Genomic DNA, 23557 nt, shown 5'->3' on the forward strand with positions numbered 1-23557 from the left:
GCTGTGACACCCACCTGAGCACTTGGCTTAGATGCTTTCCATGACATCATCCCTTGGCCTCCCCATCTACCATGCACTGCAGTCCTAGCGATCCCGGGGAACTCACACTCCTAGCCACCGGCCCATTCATTTTTCCTGTTTGCCTGGGTCTTTTTCTTGTCCTTTTGAAAGTAAAGGGTGTCTTCTCTTACCCTGGCTTCTGAGGGTTCTGAGATATGAGTGCACTTGCACGCGTTATCTCTCTATGCCAGTACCAGGATTTATACTCAGCCTAGGTACTGTCCCTTAGCTTTTTTTCCCCCTCAAGGCTGGCACTCTACCACTTGAACCATATTTCCGCTTCTGGCTTTTTGCTGGTTATTTAGAAATAGCTCATGGACATTCCTGCCTTGAAGTAGCTAGGATTACAGGTATGAGCCGCCACCATGCTCGTCCTGAGACATCTGTGATTACCAGCTTTGGAAAAGCACCCCTTAATACTTTTGATCACTCCCTGATACTTTGGGGCTCCTCAGAGCTGGGACACCAAAAGATCTGTGAGGGATCCTCCTTAAGATAAATACCCCGGACCTTTCCCTCTGTCCTGCCACATCTCTGCCCCAGAAAGTCTTAGAGGTCAGAGCTTCCAAAAAACAAATTAGGGAACTCGAGGAAGGGATGACTATTTTGCTGAGAAGTCCCAGCCCTCTTCTAGGCCACGGACTCAATTCCACCCCAGCAAGTCGAGGTGACCCAACTGACAGAGTGGGCAAGACCCCTCAAGGACCCTCCCTCTCCCAGGCGGTAGCTTGGTGACTCATAGCCACCCCCTCTGCACCTCGCCCCCCACACCACAGCCCTCCTATCCCCGTCAGCAGCAGCCTGCTGCGTCAGCCACTCACGCAGGGCGGTTATTAAAAGAGCAGAGAGACTTCAGGCGCTCGCGCTCGCGCTCTCTCTCTCTCTCTCTCTCCCCCCCCCTCGCCTCCAGTCAAGAGGGAGGGGCCCACTCACCCCTAGAGCCTTGGACTGCTGGCAACGCCCAGCCCTGGACTAGACTAGGTCCACCTTTTCCTTTCTGCTCCCTAGAAGAAGCGGCGACTCCTTTCCCTAGAGCTGCCATAGGGGGTAAGGGTGGTCCCAGGAGTTGCAGCTCCCTGGAGCATTCTAGTTCCTTGCTCTCTGGTTCGGGATCCTGCCTGTTCCTGGTTTTGTGGCGAGCCCTTGTGTTCATTCATTCATCCATCCTGCCAGTTATTAAGTTTACTACCAACGATTCCTGTGTGCGGGGCTCCACCAGTACCCAGGGCGGTCCCCAGAAAGGTGTGAACCCCCGACCACCAGATACCTGCTCTTTAGATGTCTGTTCCAATCTGTCACAGGTGTGTACCTGTTTCCTCATCCATGCCCTTGTGCTTACCCACGGTCTGCATGGACTTGTAACTTAGCCTGTCGCCGTGACCGCTGTCCCCGTAGGAGGGGGACGCGAAGGGAGACACTCAAGAAGCTGGCACCCCCCCCCCCCAGCTTCACCGCCCGCCTTCCCGGCCCTCCCCTCTGCCCCCCCACGAGTGATCGGGAGTGATGTCCGGCACGGACACCAGGGGGCGCCGCGGCTCCGCTGTGGCCCTGGCCGGAGCCTTGGGGTTGGGGCCCCAGGTCCCTGCCCTCCCCCGCTCCCCCCCCACACCCGTGCGGCCCGCCAGCTGGGGGGCCTGGCCACGCTCGGGAAGACCGTCCATTCTTTGCCCACCCTGGAGGGCCACCGTCGGCCGCGCGCGGAGACCCTGGAACCTCGCTCGCCGCCTCCCCCCTCTCCACCTCCCCGTAGGTGGCGGGGCGGGGGTGCGGCTCCGACTCGGCGCGCGGGGTGGGGCGGGGGGGGGGGCAGCCCGGCTATTCCCAGCCAGATCAGGGCTTCGCCCCTGCCCGTCGGGGAAGGGCAGTCAGCCCGGAGTCTCGGGTTCCGGTCTCCGCGTCCGCGCCCACCGTCGGCTTTGGGCCCCGTGGGCTCCATCACCAGCCCGTCGGCTTCCCGTCGGGCTCTCGGTGCAGGGGCCACCCATCTCCTGGATCCCCGGGGGTAGAGGGCTCCCCGGCCCTGCCCCGCCCGGGGCGTCACCATGGAGACGGGGGCGGGGCCCCCCGGCTCCCGCGCCGCCCACTCCGCCCTCCCCTGCGGGGCCGGTCGGCCGGACGCCGGGTCCTCCCCCGACCCGGGCTAATGACCAGGCGGGAGGCGGTAATGAGCGTCTAGGTCGGGGACAGGCGTGGCCCGGGATGAAAGGCGCGTGTGGGGGGGGCACCCCGGGGCCGCGTAATTACCGCCCCCTCTCGGCCAGGCGGGGGCCGCCACGGTGCACCTGGTGGCTGCCCGGCGGGGGCGCGGAAGTGGGGCTGTCCTGGCAGAAGCTCAGCCCGCCCAGCTGGCCCAAATCCTCGGGGCCGGGAGCCAGGGTGGGGGAGGCAGAGACTGCAGGAGTGTGCGTGTGTGTGCGTGTGTGTGTTGCCAGGTGTGGCGCACATGTGGGCCCGTGGGGAGGGGACTCATGGGGACAGACACGGGCAACCGACGGTGAGTAGGGGGGTGGTGGGGAGGGCCGATCAAGTGAGGCCATACTTGGGTGCGAGAAGGTGGGAAGGTACGGACGGACGAGGACAAGGTAAACACATCTGCTTGGAGGGGCCTGGTGTTCGGCAACACCGAGGGAGTTGGTTACTCCCGGGCCTGAAACTGTGCACAAATCCGGATGTGGGAACAGCCGGGGAACCAGGGCTGGGTGTGCGTGACTCGGGTGGGCTGGGACCCACAGAGCATATGTGCCTCTCTGCCTGGTGGCGTGAGTCATGTCCCTGGGGTGGGCACACGTGCTTTGGCGTCAGCTGCATCCTCTGGAGCTTCCCAGTGTCTGGAGACCCGAGTCCAGAGCAGAAAGGGTTAAGCCCGCCCTTTCCTGCTCCTCTTACCTGCACACTCCAGGTGGGCTCAGCTCCTTTGGCCCTCCTCTGAGATTCAGCCTCCAGCAACCCGTGGGAGCCGAAGAGGCTCCACCCTGCCTCTAGGAGGGGGTCTGCATCCAGGCCAGGCTGGGGGCACAGGCTGGGCCTTAACTTCAAGTGACTCACCCCTCCCCCCAGGTCTGACTCACAGCCCTGGAATGGGAATATGCAGGCTGCTCTTGCCCAGGCCAGGCCAGCCTAGCAGCCAGGCCTGAAGCAGCAGAGGGACGCCCAGCACATACATCCTGTGACACACACCACACACACACACATACACATGTGCACACCCTCCTCCTCAGCAGCAAATCTGCCAGCACACAAAGTCCTAAAACCACCAGGCACTGGTATCCTGTAGACCCTACGAGTTGACTGCAGCCCCGGTCCACAGCATACATATATGATTGCCTATGATGGGCTGTGGATAAGAGCCTGAGGGCACAGAGTGGCACATCAAAACATGGGATCTGGACAGGAAGCCTCTGAGAGCCCCCCACCCTGCTTGGTCTTAAGCTGTATTGCAGAGATATAGTTAATGGCCTGTCCACTGAGGCAAGGGCAGGATGGCACATGCATTAGGCAAGCTGGCAGGGACACCAAGTGACATTTATGCACATGGGATATGATTCCAGAGCACCTGTGACTTTCACGACCCCAGAAGCTGTCCTCAGTAGCTCACCCTGTGGGGACACAGGGAGATCATCGTCAGAGGCGGGGGAAACAGACTCATTCCTGTTCCACGGAGCCCATGGTGGCTCAGGTCTGTAATCAAAGACAATCCAGGTGGCTGAGATCTGAGGATCAAAGCCAGCAGGGGCAGGAAAATCTGAGACTTTTTAATTTTTTTTTCCCCCAGTCCTGGGGATTGAACTCAGGGCTTAGGCACCATCCCTGAGCTTTTTACTCAGCCACATTCCCAGCCCCCTGTGAGACTCAATCTCCAATGACCCACCTAAAACTTGGAAGGCAGGCTGTGGCTCAGAGTGCTAGACTACCAGCCTTGAGTAAATGTAGCAGCTCAGGAACAGCACCCAGGCGCTAAGCTCAAACCCCTCAACCAACAACAACAAAACAATATACTGTTATGTGGAAAATGTCACACATACCCCACCCTGCCACCTCTGCATCTCCTGGGGATACCACCTGTGGATGTACATGTTTACCTGAACATGTGCAGAGTAGGATGCAAGAACTCCCACCCAAGAGGCCCAGGGAACACCTGTCCACACACCCACACCTCCTGGGCCATCTCAGTCCCTCCCCGCTCCAGGGTCAGCACTAGCCTGGGGCTTGGCTATGCAGGTAGGTGGTAGCACTGGGCCCCTCTGGCGAAGGTTGCTTCATCAGAAGTGGGTGGGATTCTTGGAGCCTGCAGCTGGGAAATGTCAGGCTGGGAGTGGAGTGGGTTAAGGGTCTTCTGATTGTTCTCTGTTCTTAATATAAAGTAGCACTTCATAGAGAGTTGTTACCTTAATTGCCCCATTTGGAGTGTGTGTGCGCACACAGATGACGACGGTCCTAGGGCTTGAATTCAGAGCCTGGGCACTGTTCTTGAGCTTCTTTTGCTCAAGCTACATTCCCAACCCATTCGTGTGTGTGTGTGTGTGTGTGTGTGTGTGTATGTGTGTGTGTGTGTGATTAACTGGAGATAGTTTTATGGACTTTCCTGCTAGGATGTGCTTTGAACCACAGTCTTCAGCTCTCAGCCTTCTGAGTAGCTGGGATTACAAGTGTGAGCCGTAGGTATCAGGTTTGCACTCTATTTCTGACATTAACTCAAAGACTATTGGATGAGGCTGGGACTGTCTCTTAAGAGTAAGTGCCTCGCATGGATGAAGCCCTGGGTTGAATTCCTCGCTAGTACATACACAGAAAAAGCTAGAAATCGTACTGTGGCTCAAGTGATAGAATGCTAGCCTTAAGCAAAAGAATCTCAGGGACAGTACCTACATTCAAGCCCCAGTACTGGTCCAAAACAACCACCAAAGACTATTGGATGAACTTGAGCCAGACACTGGAGCCACAGCCAGAGCCCTGTGGTTCTTGGTCCCCTAGGTTACCCACCCGCCCTACTTCCCTACTGGTTATGTTTGGGGCAAGGGTGCTGCTGCCTTTCTTCAATGCTCGTTGCTGGGTGGGTCTTTCCAGCTGGAGTTTGAAGAGATTCCTTGACCTAGTGGATGCCAAACTTTAGAGGATCACACAAGTTGACTGAGAGGTCAGTTTACACCCGGTGTTAGGCACTCAGCTTACAGGCTGAACTCAGTAAATTGCCATGGTCTGTGGAGGGGTGTGCCAGTCCCCTGAGTATCTGGTGGCTATGGGGCCCTGTGTGGGACTGCTGGTGGGGTTTTGCTTCTCCTCCCTGTGGGCTGGGTGTGGGGCTTGCTGGTAGGAGGACGCAGTAGCAGCCAGCTGTCTCCGGCTGCCAGCGGGGTGACCGACTTCTCAGTGGGGGCCGGCTCCGCCCACATTCCAGAGGGGTTAGGGGTGCCCTGGTCTGCTCCAGGACCTCTGACCCCAGCCAGAGCCCATCTCCTCCACCCTGCACCCAACACAGCAGCTGGCTCCAGGGCAGGGCGGCAGCCAAGTTAGGAGGCTGGAAGAATGTGTGCGGGAGAAGGGGGGTCATGGGGGTGTGGGGAGAAGGGGGGGCTCCCCCAGAGAGGGAGCGGAAGTAGGGGAGGGGCCAGGAGATTGTGGGATAGCCAGAGAAAGGATGAAAATAGAGGGGGCTGGAGACACAAGACAGAAAGAAAAAGGCTGAGAAAGACAAAAGGAGGGTTAGAGAAAGCAAAACGGGGCAGAAAGAGGTTTTTTTTGTTTTGTTTTGAAAGCAGTCTGGGTTAGGAGTGCAGCCTAGTGGTAGAGTGCTTGCCTAGCTGGCATGAAGCCCTGGGTTCGATTCCTCAGTACCACATGCACAGAAAAAAGCCGGAAGTAGTACTATGGCTCAAGTGGTGGAGTGCTAGCTTTGAGCAAAAACAAGCTCAAGGACAGTGCCCAGGCCCTGAGTTTAATCCCCCCGGGGGGGGGGGGGTGGGAAGAAAGCCATCTGGAGGGAAACAGAGGCAGCTACCCATGGACTGAGGCGCTGAGGTGGAATGCAGGCACCCTCCCCCACCTGCTAAGCTGGGTGGCTCACCTGTCCCTAGTGTTACCGGAGACAGCCGGTTCTCTGCCTCCCCGGGCTGGGCAGCCGTGGGTGGGGCTGGAGTCAGGACTCCTGGGTTGGGCCCCAACGCCCAGGGCCCGGAGGGGCAGCGTCCCCGGCTCCAGTTCGGTAACTCCCATTCCCAGAGCTCAGAAGGAGAGGGCGGGATCACACTGGGCCTCCTGGGGGCGGCTGTGCCTGGGGCACCTTCTCAGTCCCCATCCTCCACCCCCCCCACACACGTGTTTTCTGGCCAGGGGCCTGGCTCCTCCCTGCTACCCACCCCCAAGCCACCTCCAGACTGTGGCCTTTGGCATCTCAAAATCCTACTTCCAGCTCCTAGTGCCAGTCTGTCATCACCCCAGGGGACTCCCCCCCTCTGGCACAAAGCCCTGACCCCCTGGTGACCTCTTGCCCGCCCACAACTGCCCTGTATTCCATGGAGCACTGCCCACCTTCGAGGTCACTCCTTTGGCTAAGGTCTCTGGTCTCTCACTTCTTGCCAACCCCATTATGCCTTGCCAACACCTAGTCTTTTTCACTCTCCAGGTTACCTCCGCCTACCAGCCTGAGACCCCAAGGTTTTGGTTACCATCTTTTTGCACCCAGCACAGGCTTACTCCTGTTCACTGATTTCTGCCTGCTAATGATCAGATTAAAACAAAAACAGGTCATCTACAGGGCTGGCTGTAGGTGACTCATGCCTGCAACCCTAGCTAGTCAGGAAGCTGAGATATGAGGACCTTTAGTTTGAAGTGAGCTGGGACTGGAATGCCTGTGAGAATGATCTTCAATTAACTACCAAAACGCTGGAAATGGAGCTGTGGCTCAAGTGGTAGAGTGCCACCATTGAGTGAAAAAGCTAAAGCACAATGCCAAGGCCTTAAGTTCAAGTCCCAGTTCAGGCACTTAGGCAACACACAACACACACACACGCACACTCACCCCCATAGCAAATTGGCAGCAACCTGGAATTCCTGCCCAGGGTCCTCCACTCTCCAAGCTCTTGCCCAACCCCATCAGCCAAGCTCTCCTGCAAGCATACTCAGACTCTTCCCAACCTTTCTCTCTCCCAGCAGCCCTTGCAGTTTCCTCCCTAAAGATCTGTAACTTCAGCAATACAAAACAGATGCACCTTCCCTGCCTCCACCTCCTGCAGGGCAAATGCTGCGATGATCCCTGGATTCGGCCAAGCATCAAACCACATCGCAGTGGTACCAGCCTCTGGTCTCTCACCTGCCCTTCCAGACCCAGACTTGAGGACAACCCTTTTAGGGTCCTTGTCACTTTTGCTTTGGATCCCATTTTTTGCTTTTCTTCCATGATCTTTACTTCCCCGCTGCTTCCCAAGGTACGCTCTTTCACGTTTATAGGCTCTGGTAACACTACCTTGGCGTGGCCCCTACCACAGGCACCCTTCTCCTCTTTGTAGAATAACACCTGGTAAACTTGTAGTTCTCCTTAAGAGCATCACCCCCAAACCCTCTCCTTCAAGGTCACCTCCCCTCCAGTGCTAGGACTCCTCCCTCCCTGGACCTGGAAACGGCAAAGACTGGGCAAGGGTCAGGTTAGGCCCAGGGATACAGGAGGAAATGTCTGGGCGCGAAGGGAGGGGTCACGTGGCATGCCCGTGCCAGGGGTCCACGTGCGGCGCCCCAGGTACGCCCCCTCTTCCGTCCAAGTTCTATCGCAGCCGTCAGGCCTCGACTACGTCTCCCACCCCCAAGTTTGCAGACGCTGGGAGGGGGGCAGCGTGGAGGTGCTGCTGCGCTTCCGCACTCGCGCACACAACCCAGGGAGGCTGAAATCCCGCCCACCAACGGCCACCTCGCGCTCCCATTGGTTCCTGCTGATAATCTAACCGCATGACCACCAATGAGCTTAATCCGAAAGTGGGCGGGGCCTGGGCTTCCCGACGAGCACACGGGGGCGAGCTGGGCGCTCTCTTCCCGGTGACGTCAGGCTCCCTTCGCGGCGCGTTGCCCAGGAAACCGCGTTTCCATCTCAGCGGGTTTCCGGGGGAGCATCCCCCCCCATTCAGCTTTTTCCTCAATGGGGGGGGTTGGGGGAGAGGAAACTGTGCAGGGGTGACCCCTCCTCCCCCTGCGGTCACCGCAGCCCCTTCCCTCTCTGAGCTCGGGTTTTCCTTTTCTTGCCTCCAAAGCACACGTGGCCTTGCCCGGGCAGGTGTGTGCAGACGGCTCATGGCTGGGGCATCCGGTACAAAGGACAAGAGAGTCTCCTTTAAAAGAACCCCCAGTCGGATCTTGACTGCTCCCAACAGTTGGTATTCCTCACCCTCCCAGAACAGAAGATCCTGATCCTCCATGTCTTCCAGCTCATAGCATTTTGCCTGCTTGGACCCCTTGGGGAGAGGAGACCAACATGCTGGGGAAAGGGTTTCTGGACAGAAGGGACACATCCTCCACCCTGCTGGGTTCAGGCAACCCCAGTGATTCAGCAAGCATTTCCTTTGCATCCTCTTTCCTCCTTCTCCACCCAGCTCTGGGAGGCAGATGGTGGCTGGGGTCATACTGCCCTCAGCCCTGACCTTCACAGCTTGGTCTTCACTACCCGCATCTCCACCCTATGGCTTTCAATACCGAGCTGACATATGTGCCCATTGACCCTGAGGTTTGGAGAGATGGCCTGATGGAACATCCGCCTTCCAATGGAGGGTGTGAATAACTTGAGTGACTAGGTGGTGGGAAGGGCAGAAGGCCTCGTGAAGATGTCACAGGCCTCGCATGCATCAGATGGGACTTGAACCTTCCTGAGGCTTTCGGCCAGGGGCTGAGGTCGAGGTATCAGGGACATCCGTAATTCTCTAGGCCAAGTGCTAATTTCTGCACCTCAGTTTTCTTCTCTGTGAAATGGGAGTACAATTGTTTCTAACAGGCTGTGGTGCCTGTTAAATGAGGAAAGACATGTAAAAGATTAAGAAGTAGGATGACAGCTCAAGTCTCTGCCCAGACCCAGAAGATATGAAAGTCGGAGTCCAAAAAGAACCCTAGTGGGCACACAGGGAGCTTCAGGCTGGTCAGGAGCAGAGGATGGGGAAAGGTGGATAGGACATGCCACAGTTCTTAAGCCAAGAGGTGAGCCTCCAGATGGGGCAAAGGCCTGAAGAACTGATCCATGACCCTCAGGGCTGAAACTGAATGCAATGCTAGGGTGTGTCCAGAGGGGCAGAGAGGTCACCCTAGGCTTGGTGAAACCCAGAGGCCTCTAAGTCCAGCCTGAGGTATGTCTAGATTTCAGAGTTCTGGGGGCTGGAGACTGTGGGGCCTGTCTCCCTGGGGATGTGGGGCCCACCTTAGTGGCTCCTCTCTGGCTGACAGTGATTTACCCTGCAGCAAGCCTGACGTGCTCAAGACTTAACTGTGGAGGTTTTCTTAGGGGCTAGAGAACCGTTCCTCACTAAGGTGGGGTGGAGGGGGAGACACGGTCAGGGTGTCTCTCGATACTGATTTCCCACTTCCCCGTTCTTTCAGCCTACGTTAGAGCCGGGAACCAAGGGGGTGGGGGGGAGGCAGGGAAGGCTCCACCCAGGGCAAGAAGCAAGACTAAGGCCCCACGCCCTGAGGGACTTCCGGCCTTGGGTACCAGGAAGTGGCCGGCCCCTCCCTCCCTCCGCCCCAGCAGTTTCCTGCCCTTCCCATAGCCACGGAGGGGGTGTGGGAACCGCGAGGGAGCCGACCACGGAGCTGTCCCCCGAGGTCCTTCCCCGGCGAGGGCGAGACGCACCCCCCACCCCAGGAGAGCAGGCGGGGACAAGACGTGTGTTTCATTTTCTGTTTATTACTTGAAATCACGGTGCTTGTGTAAGTTTTTTTTTTTTTCAATTTTATGTTCCATACAGGAGACTGGCACGGCGCCAGGACCCCCACAGCCCAACCCCGAGGGTGGGTAATGCTTTGTTTTGGGGGGAGGGAGGCCCTGAGAGGGCAGAGGGCTGCGGGCCGGTTCCTGTCTGGGGCCTCCATCCTCATACCCATGGAGGCACAGACGTTATTTAAAAATCGTTAAAAAACAAAACAGAACACACATTTAAATAGGTATCCAAGACAGTTTTTCAAAAAAAAAAAAAAAAACAGATGCACCCCTTTTTCTTTTTTTTTGTTGTTTTTTGTCATTTTTTGGAAAAAAAAAATAAAACAAAAAAATAAAAACCAAATCCTCGACCTCTACTCTCCGGGACCCCTCCCTACCCACCCCCCACAAAAAATTTTACAGCTACAGTTAACACATGATGTTCACATCTGAAACCATTAACTTTCAACACATAATGGGAGGGGACGGAGGATCTGCGGTTCAACTACAAGAACAAGAGGGGTGGGGGGAGAAGACAGGTGGGGCCAGGACAAGACAGGCAGGGGTGGGCAGGGCCCAAACATCCCATTATCATTTAAAAAAAAAAAAAGTGAATGGGGAGGAACAAAACAATTCCCACCCCTATTGAAATGGCCCCAGTAGAGGGGACTTTCTCCCCCAGTCCCTGCAGGCCTAGGGCCCTTAAGCATGAGCAGTTGGGGAGGGTCCAAATTAGACCAGCAGCAGACCCCCATGGGGGGGGGGTTAATGCTACACAGCGGTGCCCTAACTCTGGGCATTCACAGCTCAGCACCCCCTCCCCATCCTGGCTGCAGGTTGAACCTCTCCCCCCCACAGTCCCCCATAGCTCAGGTTGGGCCAGCCAGGAAGAGGGATGGGGTTTATCGCCCCCAACATTTCTCTCCTAGTTTCAAGAGATTTCCCAACCACTATTGGCTCAGTCAGAAAATTAATAATCTATAAATAGTCTCCAAGCTCAGGCGGAGGGGGGTCAGGGGAAATAGGGAATGGCGGGCAGGAAGGGTGAGGGAGGAACAGCAGTCATGGCAGGGTGACCACAGAGGATGAGCGAGGGCTGTTCCCAAGCAGCTTCCTTCCCTGGCAGACAAGGGGGTCTCCTGTCCCCACCTAACCCAAGACAAAGGGAATGGACTCTGCTGGAAACAGCTTTCAAGGTGGGGGGGGAGGAGAAAACGAAAAAATGGACAGATGTGGAAAAACAGTCCCCTGTGGGCTTCCCTCCCTGGTGATGTGGGTCTCTCCTTGCTCGTGGCCCAGTGGGTGCTGGCCCGGGGTGGAGGCCAAGGTTAATAAGAAGGGGTGCATGTGGGCGCTCCTCTCCCTGCCCCCTCCCCTCATCTGTAAAGTGCATAATGAGGCGTCTACATTTTTGACTTAAAACCTGAATCGGGTGTTGGGGGGGGGGGGGTGTGGAAGGCGGAGGAAGGCAGAGCGGAAGGGGGTGGGGGCGGCTTCCTGGTCTCCTCTGCTCTCAGCCATCTGGAAAGACTGCTACATATTTGGAGCTGGGGAAGGTGGGAGGGAAGGACCCAGCGCAGAGGCCGTCAGAGACGGTGAAGGAGGAAGAGGTGGGCATGTGAGGAGAACGCAGGAGGTACAACCAGGGTGAGAATTTTTTTTTAAAGAAAAAAAGAAAAAAAAAATTCAAAGGCTGGTGGTGGGTGGGGAGGGAGGTGGATCACCTGCCCTCCAGAGCTGGGCCACTACGCATGCGCACTCGGCATCCCCCGGGGCCACTGGGCCCCAGGGCTCGGGTGTGCGGAGGAGCCGGGGACAGCCAGATCCTAAGCCACCACGAACTCCGATTGGATGTCGGGGTTGACTTCCGGCTTCCAAACGGAGTCCTCGAAGTCAAGGCCCAAGCCGGCAGCCTCGCTGGGGCTGCTGCCTCCTCCACTGCTGCTGCTGTCGCTGCGGCCAGCCTTGCGGCTGGGGGGCCAGTGGTAGGGACCGCGGGCGTCCCGCCGGGCCTTCCTGCGCATGCGTTTCTGCTGCAGCAGGAGCTGAAGACGTTCCACCTTGCAGCGAGTGGCACGGTTCTCAGTCTGCCGCAGACGGTCGCCTGCAAACCACACAGCAATGTCATCCTCGAGGCTCTCCTCTCCCCTGCCCAGCAAGGGCATGGAGAGAACATGCTTTCTACCCTCTACTTGCTGGGGTGTGCCTTGAGGAGGGTGGGCAGGATGGTGAACCACTTCTTTTACAGATTTTTTTTTTTCTTTTTGCCAGTTCTGGGCCTTGAACTCAGGGCCTGAGCACTGTCTTTGGGGCTTTTTCCTCAAGGCTAGCGTTCTACCACTTGAGCCACAGCACCACTTCTGGCTTTTTTTCTACTCCCAACCCCTTTTTACAGAGTTTTTCAAGGAGCTAGGAAAGGCATTTGGGCTGTAGATCATCAATTGACTAAACGGGGCTTTGAATGCTTTTGTTTTTGGTCAGTCCTGGGGCTTGAACTCAGAACCTGAGCACTGTCCTTCGGATTTTCTCAAGGCTAGAGCTCTACCACTTGAGCCACAGCACTACTCCTGGCTTTTTCTGTGTACTTGGTACTGAGGAATTGAACCCAGGTCTTCGTGCACGCTAGGCAAGCACTCTACCACTAGGCCAAACTCCTGGCTCCTGGATTTTGCACTCTCATGTAGCTAATTTTGGGACCTGAGGAGACACTGGGGCTAGTGCCTGACTTGCCAGCTTTTATGAACAGGGCTGTAGATGTGAACACATTCCATGGATGGGCACAGGCTGGGCAGAATGGTCACCACCATCCAACAGGGCATTGGGTCAGGAACAATCTGGCTGTTCGGAAATGGGGGGAGGGTATTTCCTGGCCTTTCCAAGTCCTTACACATTGGAAGGCCCTCTGAACCCGCCAGGCAGGACTGACTTGGCCATTCATAGAGGTGCCAAATGCCATCTGGAGATGGGGGCTGGGTGGGGGCAAAGAGGAAGTAGGGCTGGAGCCCCCCCTGGAGTGCACAAGGACACTTTGTGTCCAGATACACACATGCCTCCTTCTCTTCCAGACTGGAGCACACCAGGAGAAGCAGCAGCTGCAGCTCCTCTGGCCCCTGGGTGGCTCAGCTGCTCCCACAACCACCAATGTACAACAGAGGGGCCTTGAGAAAGCAGGAAGGTGGGTGGGGACGTGAGACCCCCAGGATGGGCACTCACCCGGGGGCTTGCACATGCGGATCTGGCTCTGGCCCTGCAGCAGAGAGGAGGGGGACGTGGCCGCCAGCTTCTCACAGGAGGTAGTTTTGGGGGTGAGGTCAGGGGCTGGTGAGGCAGGTGAGCACTGGGCATGGCATCGAAGCTGGGTCAGCGAGGGGGGCATGCCCTGGTAGTGCCGTGTGGCGCTCAGGAGGTCATTGAGGATCTGTAGTATCGTGCCAATGTCACGCCGGGGCCTCCCACTGCTGTCCTGGCAGTTGGGGTGCAGCGTGCCTGCAGATAGAAGGGGTTATGAGTGTGGTTATGGAAACAGACCTATGTCCATCTCTCCACCTAGTCAGGATCACTAGGGCAAGAGGGACATGTGTCCTAGAAATTCTGTCCTGTGGGGGGGGGCATATGTATGACATAGGCCTTGGGGTAGTATCTGAGTGATTGTTCAAGTACTGGCATATACATATAAACACCTGTGGCTTGACATGTGACCTCATACTGGTGGTGGCTCACACCTGTAATCCTAAACTACTCAGGAGACTGATCTAATTCCGGCCAAAGAAAAGCGGTGAGACTCTTACTTCCAATTAGCCAGCAAAAAAGCCAGAAATAGAGGTGTGGCTCAAGTGGTAGAGCCCTAGCCTCGGGCAAAAAAAGGTTAAAAGACAGCACTCAAACCCTGAGTTCAAGCCCTGGTATGGGATCATGGGTAGCAGTATAGACATCATCATGTGACACCTACCAGAGAAGGTCCCTGAGAAGACCCCGGGAGCATGGTTCACAAAGCTTTCAATGACTGCGCCAGGCTTGCGGGAACGAGGGGTAGGGCTGCTTCCTGGGGTGGCTGTGGCGCTGGCTCCAGGGCCGACACTGTTGCTGGCTGATGGGGAGCAATCCATCTGCTGCTGATGAGGGGACAAGCATGTGAGTGTTGAATTCAGGATTTGGGATATTATTACCCAGAAGTCTTCACCCATTTCCCCCCCACCCCCCAGATTACAACCAAGGCAGAGAATCACTAAAAGGAGCCCAGGGTCCAGAAAGAAATAATAATCCTGCAGCCTAGGATGAGAGCTATCACCCCATTAGTCCAAGGTCCAGACATAATCTATCCAACCCAGGGTCAGGGACAGCCCTTGATACAAAGGATAGATGTATGACTCAGAGCCCTTGTCCTCTCCAATTCCACCCCTGGAAATTCCAAGGACAATCCTCCCTTCTCACCTCAGGGCAGGTGGTCGAGGCGGCGGCATGGGATCGGAAGGACCCAGCTGTGACTGGTGAAGGGCTGGTGGGTACTGGTGGGACTCGAGCAGTGCTGGAGACTGGCCGGCAGGGAGAGGATACAGGGGTGGTAATGTTGGGGTCGCCCCGAGCAGCGGCGGCTGCGGCGGCTGCAGCCGCAAGCACATGGCGGTGTTGCAGCGGGGCATGCTGGGCGGCTAGCTGCAGCTGGACAAACATCATGTGATCTCCCACTCGAAGAGCCAGCGTCAATGGTGATCGGCCAGACAAGAAGTCACTGACCTGCAGAGAAACAGGCCCTTCAGCCTGGGGGGGGCCTCATTTGTGAGGTTCCCCAGCTCAGCCCAGCCCGGCTCCCCAGCCTTGTGTGACCTGGGGCCTCTCGCCGCCCCTCTCTGGGCTCTGGGGTCCCTGTCGTTGCCACGGATGCTTAAATAAAATGAATCTGTATTTCCGGAAGCCTCCTCTGTCAGCCCGGCCCGGCCCGGGTGCCGCTGGGGGCTGTGGGGGACAGAGGCGATGAGACGAGGAGGGGACTTAGCCATCCCTGGCTAACTCTTAAGGGGAAACTGAGGCCAGAGGGGGCAGGGCTCAACTGGCATTCCCTGCCCTCAAAAAGCCCTCACCTCACACCTCATCATGTGTCCAGTCTTCTCAGACTGTGCCTATGGGAGGGGGGGGTCATCTCATCTCAGGCCCACTCCCAGCTAAGTCACCCAGCAAGTCAGTAGGCGGAATTCTTGGACAGATTCTTCCCAGCTAACCTTTGCTTTCTCAAGATAAATATTTATCTGTCCTGGGCGGGGCAGAGGCCAAGGGGTGGCCCCACTGCTGTGGGAAGGGGGCCCCTAACTAGGTCTCTGAGGAAGTGTGTCCCCAGGGCCCCCTTCCACAAGCCCTGGTGAACATGAACCGAATGACCTGCCCCTACTTTGTGGGTGGGTGGACTCATGGGTGTATCTGACCCATTTGAACTGTGCCCCCCCCTCCCTTTGGGGCCAGGCCAGCGCCTTGTTCTCCCCAGGGGCCGGGATGGGGGGGGGACTGGAGGTTTCTGAGAAGTGACATAGACTTGATGACTCAGAGCGACTGCCTCCCAGAACTCCCTCCCTGGTCTGCTCTCCGCTGGCAGCTGCTGGTATAACCTCAACTTGGGGGCCCATAGGAAGGGGGCAAAGAGGATGAGTCCCCACGGACACTAATTATACAGCACCCCTTTCTCCAGACACCCCTTTGTAAGGAGGGCCCAACCAGCTGAGTCTCTCCTTCCACCACCCTGCAACTTCCCTCCCCCCTTGGGGAGGGCAAATGGGCGGGCATGATTATGCCAGGCGGGGAAACAGCCCTGGGGAGCCCAGCAGCTCTACCCGGCACACTCCCACCTCCCTCCCGAGGCAGGCACCCAGGGAGGATGTGAACCAAACATGCCTGGGGGCCCAGAGACCTCCCCCTGCCAACCACAAGCCCCATAGGCAGCCAGAGGCTTTGTTCACACCTGCAGCCTCAACACCAGCTCCTGGGACCCCTGGCTTTTCACCCACTCAGTCCCCACCCATATGCATGGCAGACCACCCAGCAACAGGCCCTGCCTAACCCCTCCTCCGCACCTCACTCACTGCTCTGCTCTGCTCGCCTCAGCAGGCAGGATACTACACGTTGGGAGGCAAGGGGGTGAGGGCCTAGAGAGGGAAGAATCTGCCACCAAGGCTGCTGGGCAGGTTTCCTGTGGCCAGGCTGGGGAGGCCCTGGAACCTGCCCACCCCCTCACCAGGGCGGGCAGCAGCCTGCTTCCCCCACCCTGGCAGTGGAGGATTGCTGAGGCCTGTGTCACTCTCCTGGGAGGTGGCCAGGGGCCGAGTTTGAGGAGGGCCTTACAGCAGCCAAGAAAATGAGGAAAGGAGGTGGAGGGGAAAGAAAAAAAAAAAAAAAGCCCTGAACAAAATCGGGAAGCAGGGTTAGAGCAGCCCCAGCCTCCCTCCCCACAGCTTACTAAATATTTTCCTAACATCCTGTCTATGCCTCCCTGGCCCTCAGGCTGGGCGCCCTTGCCCCTCCCCCCTGTCGAGTTAGAAAACAAAGGCCAGAAAGAGGAGGGGGGGGGGAGTAGTGTGTGATGAGGTGACTTCACACCCTCTTGCAAAAGGGGTCACCCCGGCTGCCCCTCCCCACACTAAAATTTGCTGGTGGCTTTAAGGAGAACTCATTTTTCCTTTTTTAATTTGGTGGTGGGAGGGGTCTCTACCAACAGGGATGTACTGAGAGAGTGGGGATACAGGCTAGGCCTGGAGTGCGTGGGCCAAGGTCACCCTGCAGGCAGGCAGGCTTGTGAAAGCTGGGTTCCCTCCCCCCCACCCCATGGCAGCCACCGTGGGAGAGAAAGCCCTCAAGGTCAGGTGGTGAGTACTGAGGGGGGTGGTGGTGGAGGAAAAGGAAGCAGAGTGACCAGGCCAAGCTGGCATCCAGGCACGGTGTCCCCTCCCCTCCCCCACAGGACACTGAAGAACCACTTCAAGCTCTCCAAGTGTTCTGGAGTCTCTCCCATCCACAGGGGCCCCACCAGAGGTGGCTGTGGATAGAAAGTGCCTGGCACCCTCCCCTAGGTTACGAAGGGTCTGTTGTGTGTCTTACCTGAGTCTCCGTCAAACTCTCAAGGGCTTGCATGACAGACTGCTCCGGCCTTGAGGCCTGGGACTACAAAGAGAGGGAGAGAGGAGGGCCTGAGTGTGGGTTTGACACCGTGGGCTTCAGCATGGGGTGGGGGGGGCCCTGCGCTCTGAGGGTGGGCTGCTCTTAGAGATGGACTGCTGCACTAGGGGAGAGGTGGTGGTGGCCCGGCACCCGGGGAGGGGGCACCCTGCTTGTGTGGGGCCTCCAGGGCAGTCATTTACCATGAGGCCCGCTTCCACGGTGGGTACCAGCGTCAGCTTGCTACCATCCCCCACGCCGAACTCCTGCAGCTTCCCCGAACTGAGCCGGCTGGGGGTAGGAAGGAAGAGGGTGAGACGACAGAGACAACACAGGGACGCGGAAGCGGGAGGCTGCGGGGGAGGGCAGTGCGTGCGGGAGGGGGGGGAAGGCCAGAAACGTCCTTCCAACCCCCATCCCCTTTTTCTGGTTTCCAGATCCTAGACTCTGAGGCGTGTGCGGGGAGGCTGCTTGGTCCTAGAAGCCCCCACCCCCCACACCATACTGGTAACTTAAGACTTCTCTTTCTCAGGAACCCCCAAACTCCTACTAGATCAAGCACCCCCCCCCTTCTGCAGTTTATAAGGCACTTTCACACCACCTGAGCTCCAGGGTGTCCTTTGCCACCCACCCCCGCGCCCCCAGGGCCAGCTCCTGCCTACAATTCCCCAAGTCCTGCTAGAGCTCGTCTTTGTGGGCGCCACAGGGCTTCGGCCCTTAAAGAGGCCTTCGGGGGCTGCGCCGGGCCGGGCTCCCCCTCCTCCCACCCTCCCTAGCGCAGGCCGCTGCTGCCGCTCAGACAAAGGAGACCCTCCCCCTCCAGCCCCTCCCCCGCTAGGGCCCCTCCGCCGGGGATGGACACTGCGTGTCCCCGGAGGCCCGCGGGGGGAGGCCTCCCCGGCCTGGAGGCGATTTAAATACCAAGGGGGAGGGGGGAGGCTGCGGGGAGCGCACGGTGGCGAGAACAAAGGGGGGCAGAGACGCAAGTGGTAGGGAGACAGCCAGACGCAGAGGGGGCAGCCGAGCAGATGCAAAAGACTGTGAGGACGCGGGCACCAGAGGGGGTGGCTGCGACCCCGCATTTGCGTAGCTAGGACCCCCGTGATGTCCTGGGGCGCCTGCCTTACCCACCGCGGGGCGGTGAAGTCCACCGCGGCGCCCCCGCCTTTGTGCGGCGACCCCGGGCGGGGGAGGGGGGCCCAGGCAGGCAAGGCCGAGCAGAGGGCGCCCGAGAGCGCGCAGCGCGCCCCCGCCCCCCGTCTGGCCGCCCCCCCCACCCGTTTCCCCGCGCGCGGCGCGCTCTTTGTTCCCGCCCGGGGGCCGGGGCCCGAGGGGGCGGCCCGGAGGGAGGGGGGGCGCGAGCGGGGGCGGCGCGGGGTACCTACGTGTCTTTGTGGAGTAGCGCCAGACGCTCCTTGGGTACTTTGAGGCGCTGGGACAGCCGCTTGCGCAGCCCCTCCACCGTTTCGTCTGGGGGCACCGACAAGTCGTAGCGGGTCCCTGTCGTGCTGTGGATGGCCAGGCTCATGGGCGATGCCTCGGCCGCTGGGCCCAGCTCGCAGGCGCTGCCGGGGGCCCCGCGCCGGCAGCTCCGGGCGCCGCCGGGCTGCGGCTCCATCCCCGGCGCGCGCTGGGGGGCTGGGGTTCGCGGGGCGCCGCCAATCCTCGCCGCGCCTCTGGGACCTGGACTCTCCCAAAACGGGGTCCTTCCTCTCTTGAGTGTTTGGGGGCGGGGGACAGTGCGTTTGTCCCTCGGGAAGGTCCCAGCGGTGAAAAGCGAGTCGGAAATTAAAAATCCGAGTGGCGCTCAGAGGTCGCGTCGGCTTCTCGGGTTGCGCCCCCGGGTGGGGTCTGGGCTTGCAGTTCCTCCGAGGGCGAAGGGTGGCGACCCGGGTGCGGCGCGGGTCCCTGAAGGGGGGCTGCCCTGGCCAGGCGGGCTCGGTGCTTAAGCTGCTCGGGTCGCGCTACCCGGCGCGTCCCCTCCCTTAGCAACAGCCGCGGCAGCCGCTGCTCGCAGGATCTGGGGGTGAAAGTAACAAGAAAAAAAAGTTATAATGTATCAACGTTCCAAGGGGCGGGGCCGCCGCCCCCTCCCATTCACTACTTACTCCGCCGGCCGGGCGCCGGCCAATCGGCGCCCGACGAACGCCCAGTCGGCTGCGCTCCCGAACCAATGGGAGCCACCTGGGCACTGCCCCACGTGGCAGCACGCCCCGCCTCTCCCCCCGCCCCCGTCGGCAGACTGCCCAATAGAAGCACGGTGAGGGCGGGGCTGGCACTGCACCCCCGCCCCGGTCCGCGCTGGGAGCCATTCATAAGGCCCTGAGTCCGCAACAAAGGGCGGGCGGGCCCTGAGGGGCGCAGGACCCTGGTCTGAGGTCCAGCTGCCTTCCCTTAGGGCCTCCTAGGGGAGCGGCCTTGGGCGTGGGGAGGGGGCGCCGCGGGCCATTGTTCCTAGAACTGGGAGAGGCAGGAAGTATCGGAGCCTCCCGGTCGGTTAGGTCAGGGAACTTGCAACCAGCGAAAGCCACAAGATTGAAGTCTGCGCGCCTCGTGGCTAGAGTCCCCGACCGAGAGGCTCACGAGGACTGGCCAGCCGGTCGCCCTGTCCTCGTGGGTTGGGTGGGCGTGGAGGCCTGGGCGGGGCGCATGGCTAGGGTGGGGCCCGTACCCCGTGACGTGGCCACGACCGGGGGCGCCTGTCCTGAGCCAGTGCCACCTTGCGTCCCAGCAACCCGCCCACCCCCAGCTTCCCATCCCCCTCACCCCCCCCCCCACTCCCCACACACCCTGGGACGGGCCCGTTTCCCGAGAGGCGCCTGCCCGAGCCACGACGTGACGCGGCGTCCCCGGCTGCGCCCGCGCGCGCCGCTCCGGGCAGCGGTGAGTCAGCAGCTCCGGCGCGCCCTCTTCTGGCATTGCCAGAGAGCGAGGCCCCGGGTCCCGGAGGAGGGGGCGCCGCACGGCAGGGCAGGGGAACGGGCTTAGGGATTCCAGGTCTGGGCTGAGCCCCGTTGGGGGACTATTGAGGCGTCTACACGCCAAGGATAGACTGACAACACAGTGGAAGACACTGAGGCCGGAGAGGCAAGTAGTTCAAGGTCACTGGCTCGGAAGGGGGAGTGCCCCGGGGGCGGGGCGGGGGCTGCAGACCTGCCAGGGCGGCGCCGCCTGCGGGGAGCCCCTCCCACTCCGTAGCCGGGGTCCCAGGTCTTTGGGACCCCAAACCCTGCCCGCCCCAAGAACAAAGAAAAGTAGGGAATCCCATACAATCCTGACAGGACCCCTCCCAGTCCCGTGAGGTCCCGCCCCCCACTCACCGGACGTGGCAGTTCTTGGGTCCCTACAGTTCTGAGCGACCCGCGGCGGGGACAGAGTGTGCAGTGGCCAGGCCGGTCTGGGGCCGGGCGGGCGGCCCTGGAGCCTTTATCCTCGCCCGCCTTCCCTCGGGGTGGAGTTTGGGCGGGTAGGGGGCGGGGGCCGGGCAGGCGGTGACGCAGCTGGCCCCCGCCCCTGCTGGCTGGCCAGGGCCCCAGGGCAACGTCGGCCCAGGACACCTAGCTCCAACTTCGAGCCTCAGTGAGGTGAGGGGGTAGCACTGAGCCCGGGTCTTTAGGCTTTTGCTATGGACCCAGATGCACCCTGAGACAAGATTTGAGGGCGTCCGGCCGGGTTCCCAGCCGCGCCCCCTTTCCTGCCAGCTGGTGCTTCCGCCTGGGGGCGCCCGTGTTGGGGGGGGAAGGGAAGGGGGGGAAGGGAAGGGGAGGGCTGAGTCAGCGGCCGCTGTCCAGGAAAACAGGCTGGAGTCACCTGCCAGGCAGCGGGGTGCCCCAGCTTGCTCCCTGGTAGGCTGCCCTCTTGCATCCCTTAACGGTGACCTCAGAGAGCATTTCTGGGGAGATTAAAGCAGCACGAGGCCTTCATAGTCACCACTGGCTATGCTGTGTGACATAGGGAAGAACTGGCCTCTCTGAGCCAGTTTCCAGGAAGCGGAATGAGAGAATCCAAAGAGGTTTGTTGGGATGTGCTGCGCTTGATGCTCTCATCCCGCTCATGATGCCACCCTCCCTTAGGGGTGGGCAGGCAGACAGCACTCTGGGGACCAATGCTGTGAACAAAGACTAGAGCTTGAGTGCCCCGGTTCTTCCATAGGTGGCCCTGCTTTCCCAGGATGATCCTGGTTGGTTGTGGAGCAAGGCTTTTCCTCTGTCCCTTCTACCCAGAGAAGGGGGGACCATGGGAACTACCCTACCTCCTGCCCACTTATCTCATTCCAGCCTTTATCTAGCCTGTCCACCTCTATCTCCACCCTTGCCCTAAGCGCCCCTCCCAGAGCTGTTTCCTTTCAGGTCTCCTTTTGGCTCCCACCCCACTCCCTTTCTGCAGCTCTGACTCCCCACCCTGAAGCAGGTGTATCCAGGCACTCCCAGCTTCACAAGGATCAGGGACCGGCCAGGGGAGCTGCCACAATGCTTGGAAGGGGTTGGGGCTGGAGAGATGAGTAGGAATTTGTCACAGAGGAAGTGGAAACAGCTCGGCCACTGAGTTGTAGCTCAAGGTAAAATAGTTCAGAGTTGGTGATGGGAGAGGCTGCTCAAGGGTCTTTGGGCCCAGGACCTGCTTATTTTGCTTCCAGAAATCATAGTGGTAGCAGAAAAAGCTGTGCATGTGGGAACAAGGGACCTAGTGCAGGTCCCATTCCCAGGGCTAGAGTTGCTGTAGAGTGAGCATGATCATTTGCTGGGACCTTGATACATCTGTCACGCAAATGCTGTGGCCTCAGCCTGGTTGGAGTCTAAAATTGAGGAGTTGAAAGCTGGGCACAGTGGCTCACACCTATAATCCTAGCTACTCAGGAAGCTGAGATCTGAGGACTATGGTTCAAAGCCTGGGCAGGAAAGTCCAAGACTTTTTTTTTTTGGGGGGGGGGGTGGGTCATGGGGCTTGAACCTGGACCTGGGTGCTGTCCTGGAGCTCTTCAGCTCAAGGCTACCGCCCTACCCTAGAGCCAAGCCCCACTTCCCTGTTTTCTAGAGGTTAATTGGAGATAAGAGTCTCAGGTCCTTTTGTGCCCAAGCTGGCTTTGAACCTAGATCCTCAGATCTCAGCCTCCTCAGTAGCTAGGATTACAGGAGTCAGCCACCGCGCCCAGCTTAAGTCTAAGACTCTTATCTCCAATTTACTACCAAAAATCTAGAAATGGAACTATATCACAAGTGGTAGAGTGCTGGCCTTGAGCAAAAGAGCTCAGGAACAGTGCCCAGACCCTGAGTTCAAGCCCCAGGACTGGCTCACATACACACACACACACACACACACACACGCACACACACGCACACTACACACACAGTACCAAGTTTAGTGATACCCCAGCTTGCTTCTGACTTTCCTTCCATGTGGTGTCTCTGTTCCTAGGTGAGTAAAAACCCAGAGATATTGGGGAAGGGTCAGGCCTTTGTGGTTCTACCAGGCTTGGGACCTGTCCACCCTCCAGGATGCCAGCCCTACAAAGGACAGAGGGTCCCAGTTGTGAAGTACGCTAGCTTCAGCTAGAGACAGGAAGCTCAGTGAGTCTCCTCCCACTGGGCCAAGGCCAAGCTGAGCTGTGTCCTTAAGTCTTATTTACAATGTCCTGGTGGCCTGGCCAGGACCTGGTCTCTTTGCTGAGGGAGAGGGTGGGGCCTACACAGGAAGGCTGCATCTGGGACTCTGAGGCTATACCTCTGGGTGAGAGCTCCTGGGGAAGGGATGGGCCAACCACTTGCCTTCACACTCCAGATGTGGACCCACGAGTACTATAGGATCTTCTGACTGGAGACAACCCCAACAGTTTCATCCAGGCCTGGCATGCACCATGGGGAGTCAGTAGCACGGGGCTGTGACGAAGAGGGACCGCCCACTGGTGCACTCAGGCCACACACAGGCCTGGGGGTGGATGCCAGGTCACTGTCCTGGCTCCAGTGACACAGGCAGGGAGCAAGCCCTGACTCCATATACTCACCCTGCTGGAATCCCCTCCCAGCCTCACTGGGGCAAGGTGGGAGTGGGCAGGAGGCCCAGACCTAGTCCCCCAGCCAGGGCAGTGCCTGGTGCCCCAAGGTTGCAGAGGAGGTAGGGCAGTTCCCAGGCAAGACAGTTCCAGGGCTGCCCCTAGCTGAGCTCACCCCACCTCATCTGGGACTAGCCAGGAGCCTGTGTACCCACAGAGGTGCCAGCACCAACCAGGGATTTTGGGCAGCTGGCCAGGCTAGGGCCACCCACAGTCCGGGTGTGCCCAGGGAAGGGCCTCTGTGGGAGCAGATGAGGACCGCCTCTTCCCAAGGCTGGCCAGGGAGGGGCTAGGAAGCCACTGAAGGGAGGGCCTGATGTTATTTGTGGTCAGGCCTCCAGATCTACAGACCCAGAACGTGGCATCAGCCCCAGCCCAAGCCTAACCCCAGTAGCTAGGACCACACCTTTCCCTGCCCTCCATCCCAC

General features: G+C 59.1%; 1 protein-coding gene across 6 annotated transcripts; it reads right to left on the reverse strand.

The window, feature by feature from the left end:
- Positions 1-9911: 9911 nt before the first annotated feature.
- On the reverse strand, positions 9912-20533 carry Midn (midnolin). Of its 6 annotated transcripts, none has more exons than XM_090339505.1 (9): positions 20401-20533; positions 18466-19100; positions 17284-17371; positions 17024-17086; positions 14768-14896; positions 14375-14677; positions 13893-14055; positions 13157-13429; positions 9912-12047 (listed from the first exon to the last, which is right to left on the reverse strand). In XM_090339505.1, exons 2-9 carry the CDS (start codon positions 18696-18698, stop codon positions 11770-11772), a joined length of 1530 nt encoding a protein of 509 aa, XP_090195631.1. In that variant the 5' UTR covers positions 18699-19100; positions 20401-20533; the 3' UTR covers positions 9912-11769. The 6 variants fall into 6 exon arrangements, with proteins under 6 accessions (XP_090195631.1, XP_090195649.1, XP_090195640.1 ...); XM_090339523.1 differs by having other exon boundaries at positions 13893-14052; positions 20401-20532; XM_090339514.1 differs by lacking the exon at positions 20401-20533 and adding an exon at positions 19189-19292.
- Positions 20534-23557: the final 3024 nt, after the last annotated feature.

Source organism: Megascapheus bottae, chromosome 1, assembly GCF_031878675.1.
Source record: "Megascapheus bottae isolate mThoBot1 chromosome 1, mThoBot2.hap1, whole genome shotgun sequence".
NCBI lineage: Eukaryota > Metazoa > Chordata > Mammalia > Rodentia > Geomyidae > Megascapheus > Megascapheus bottae.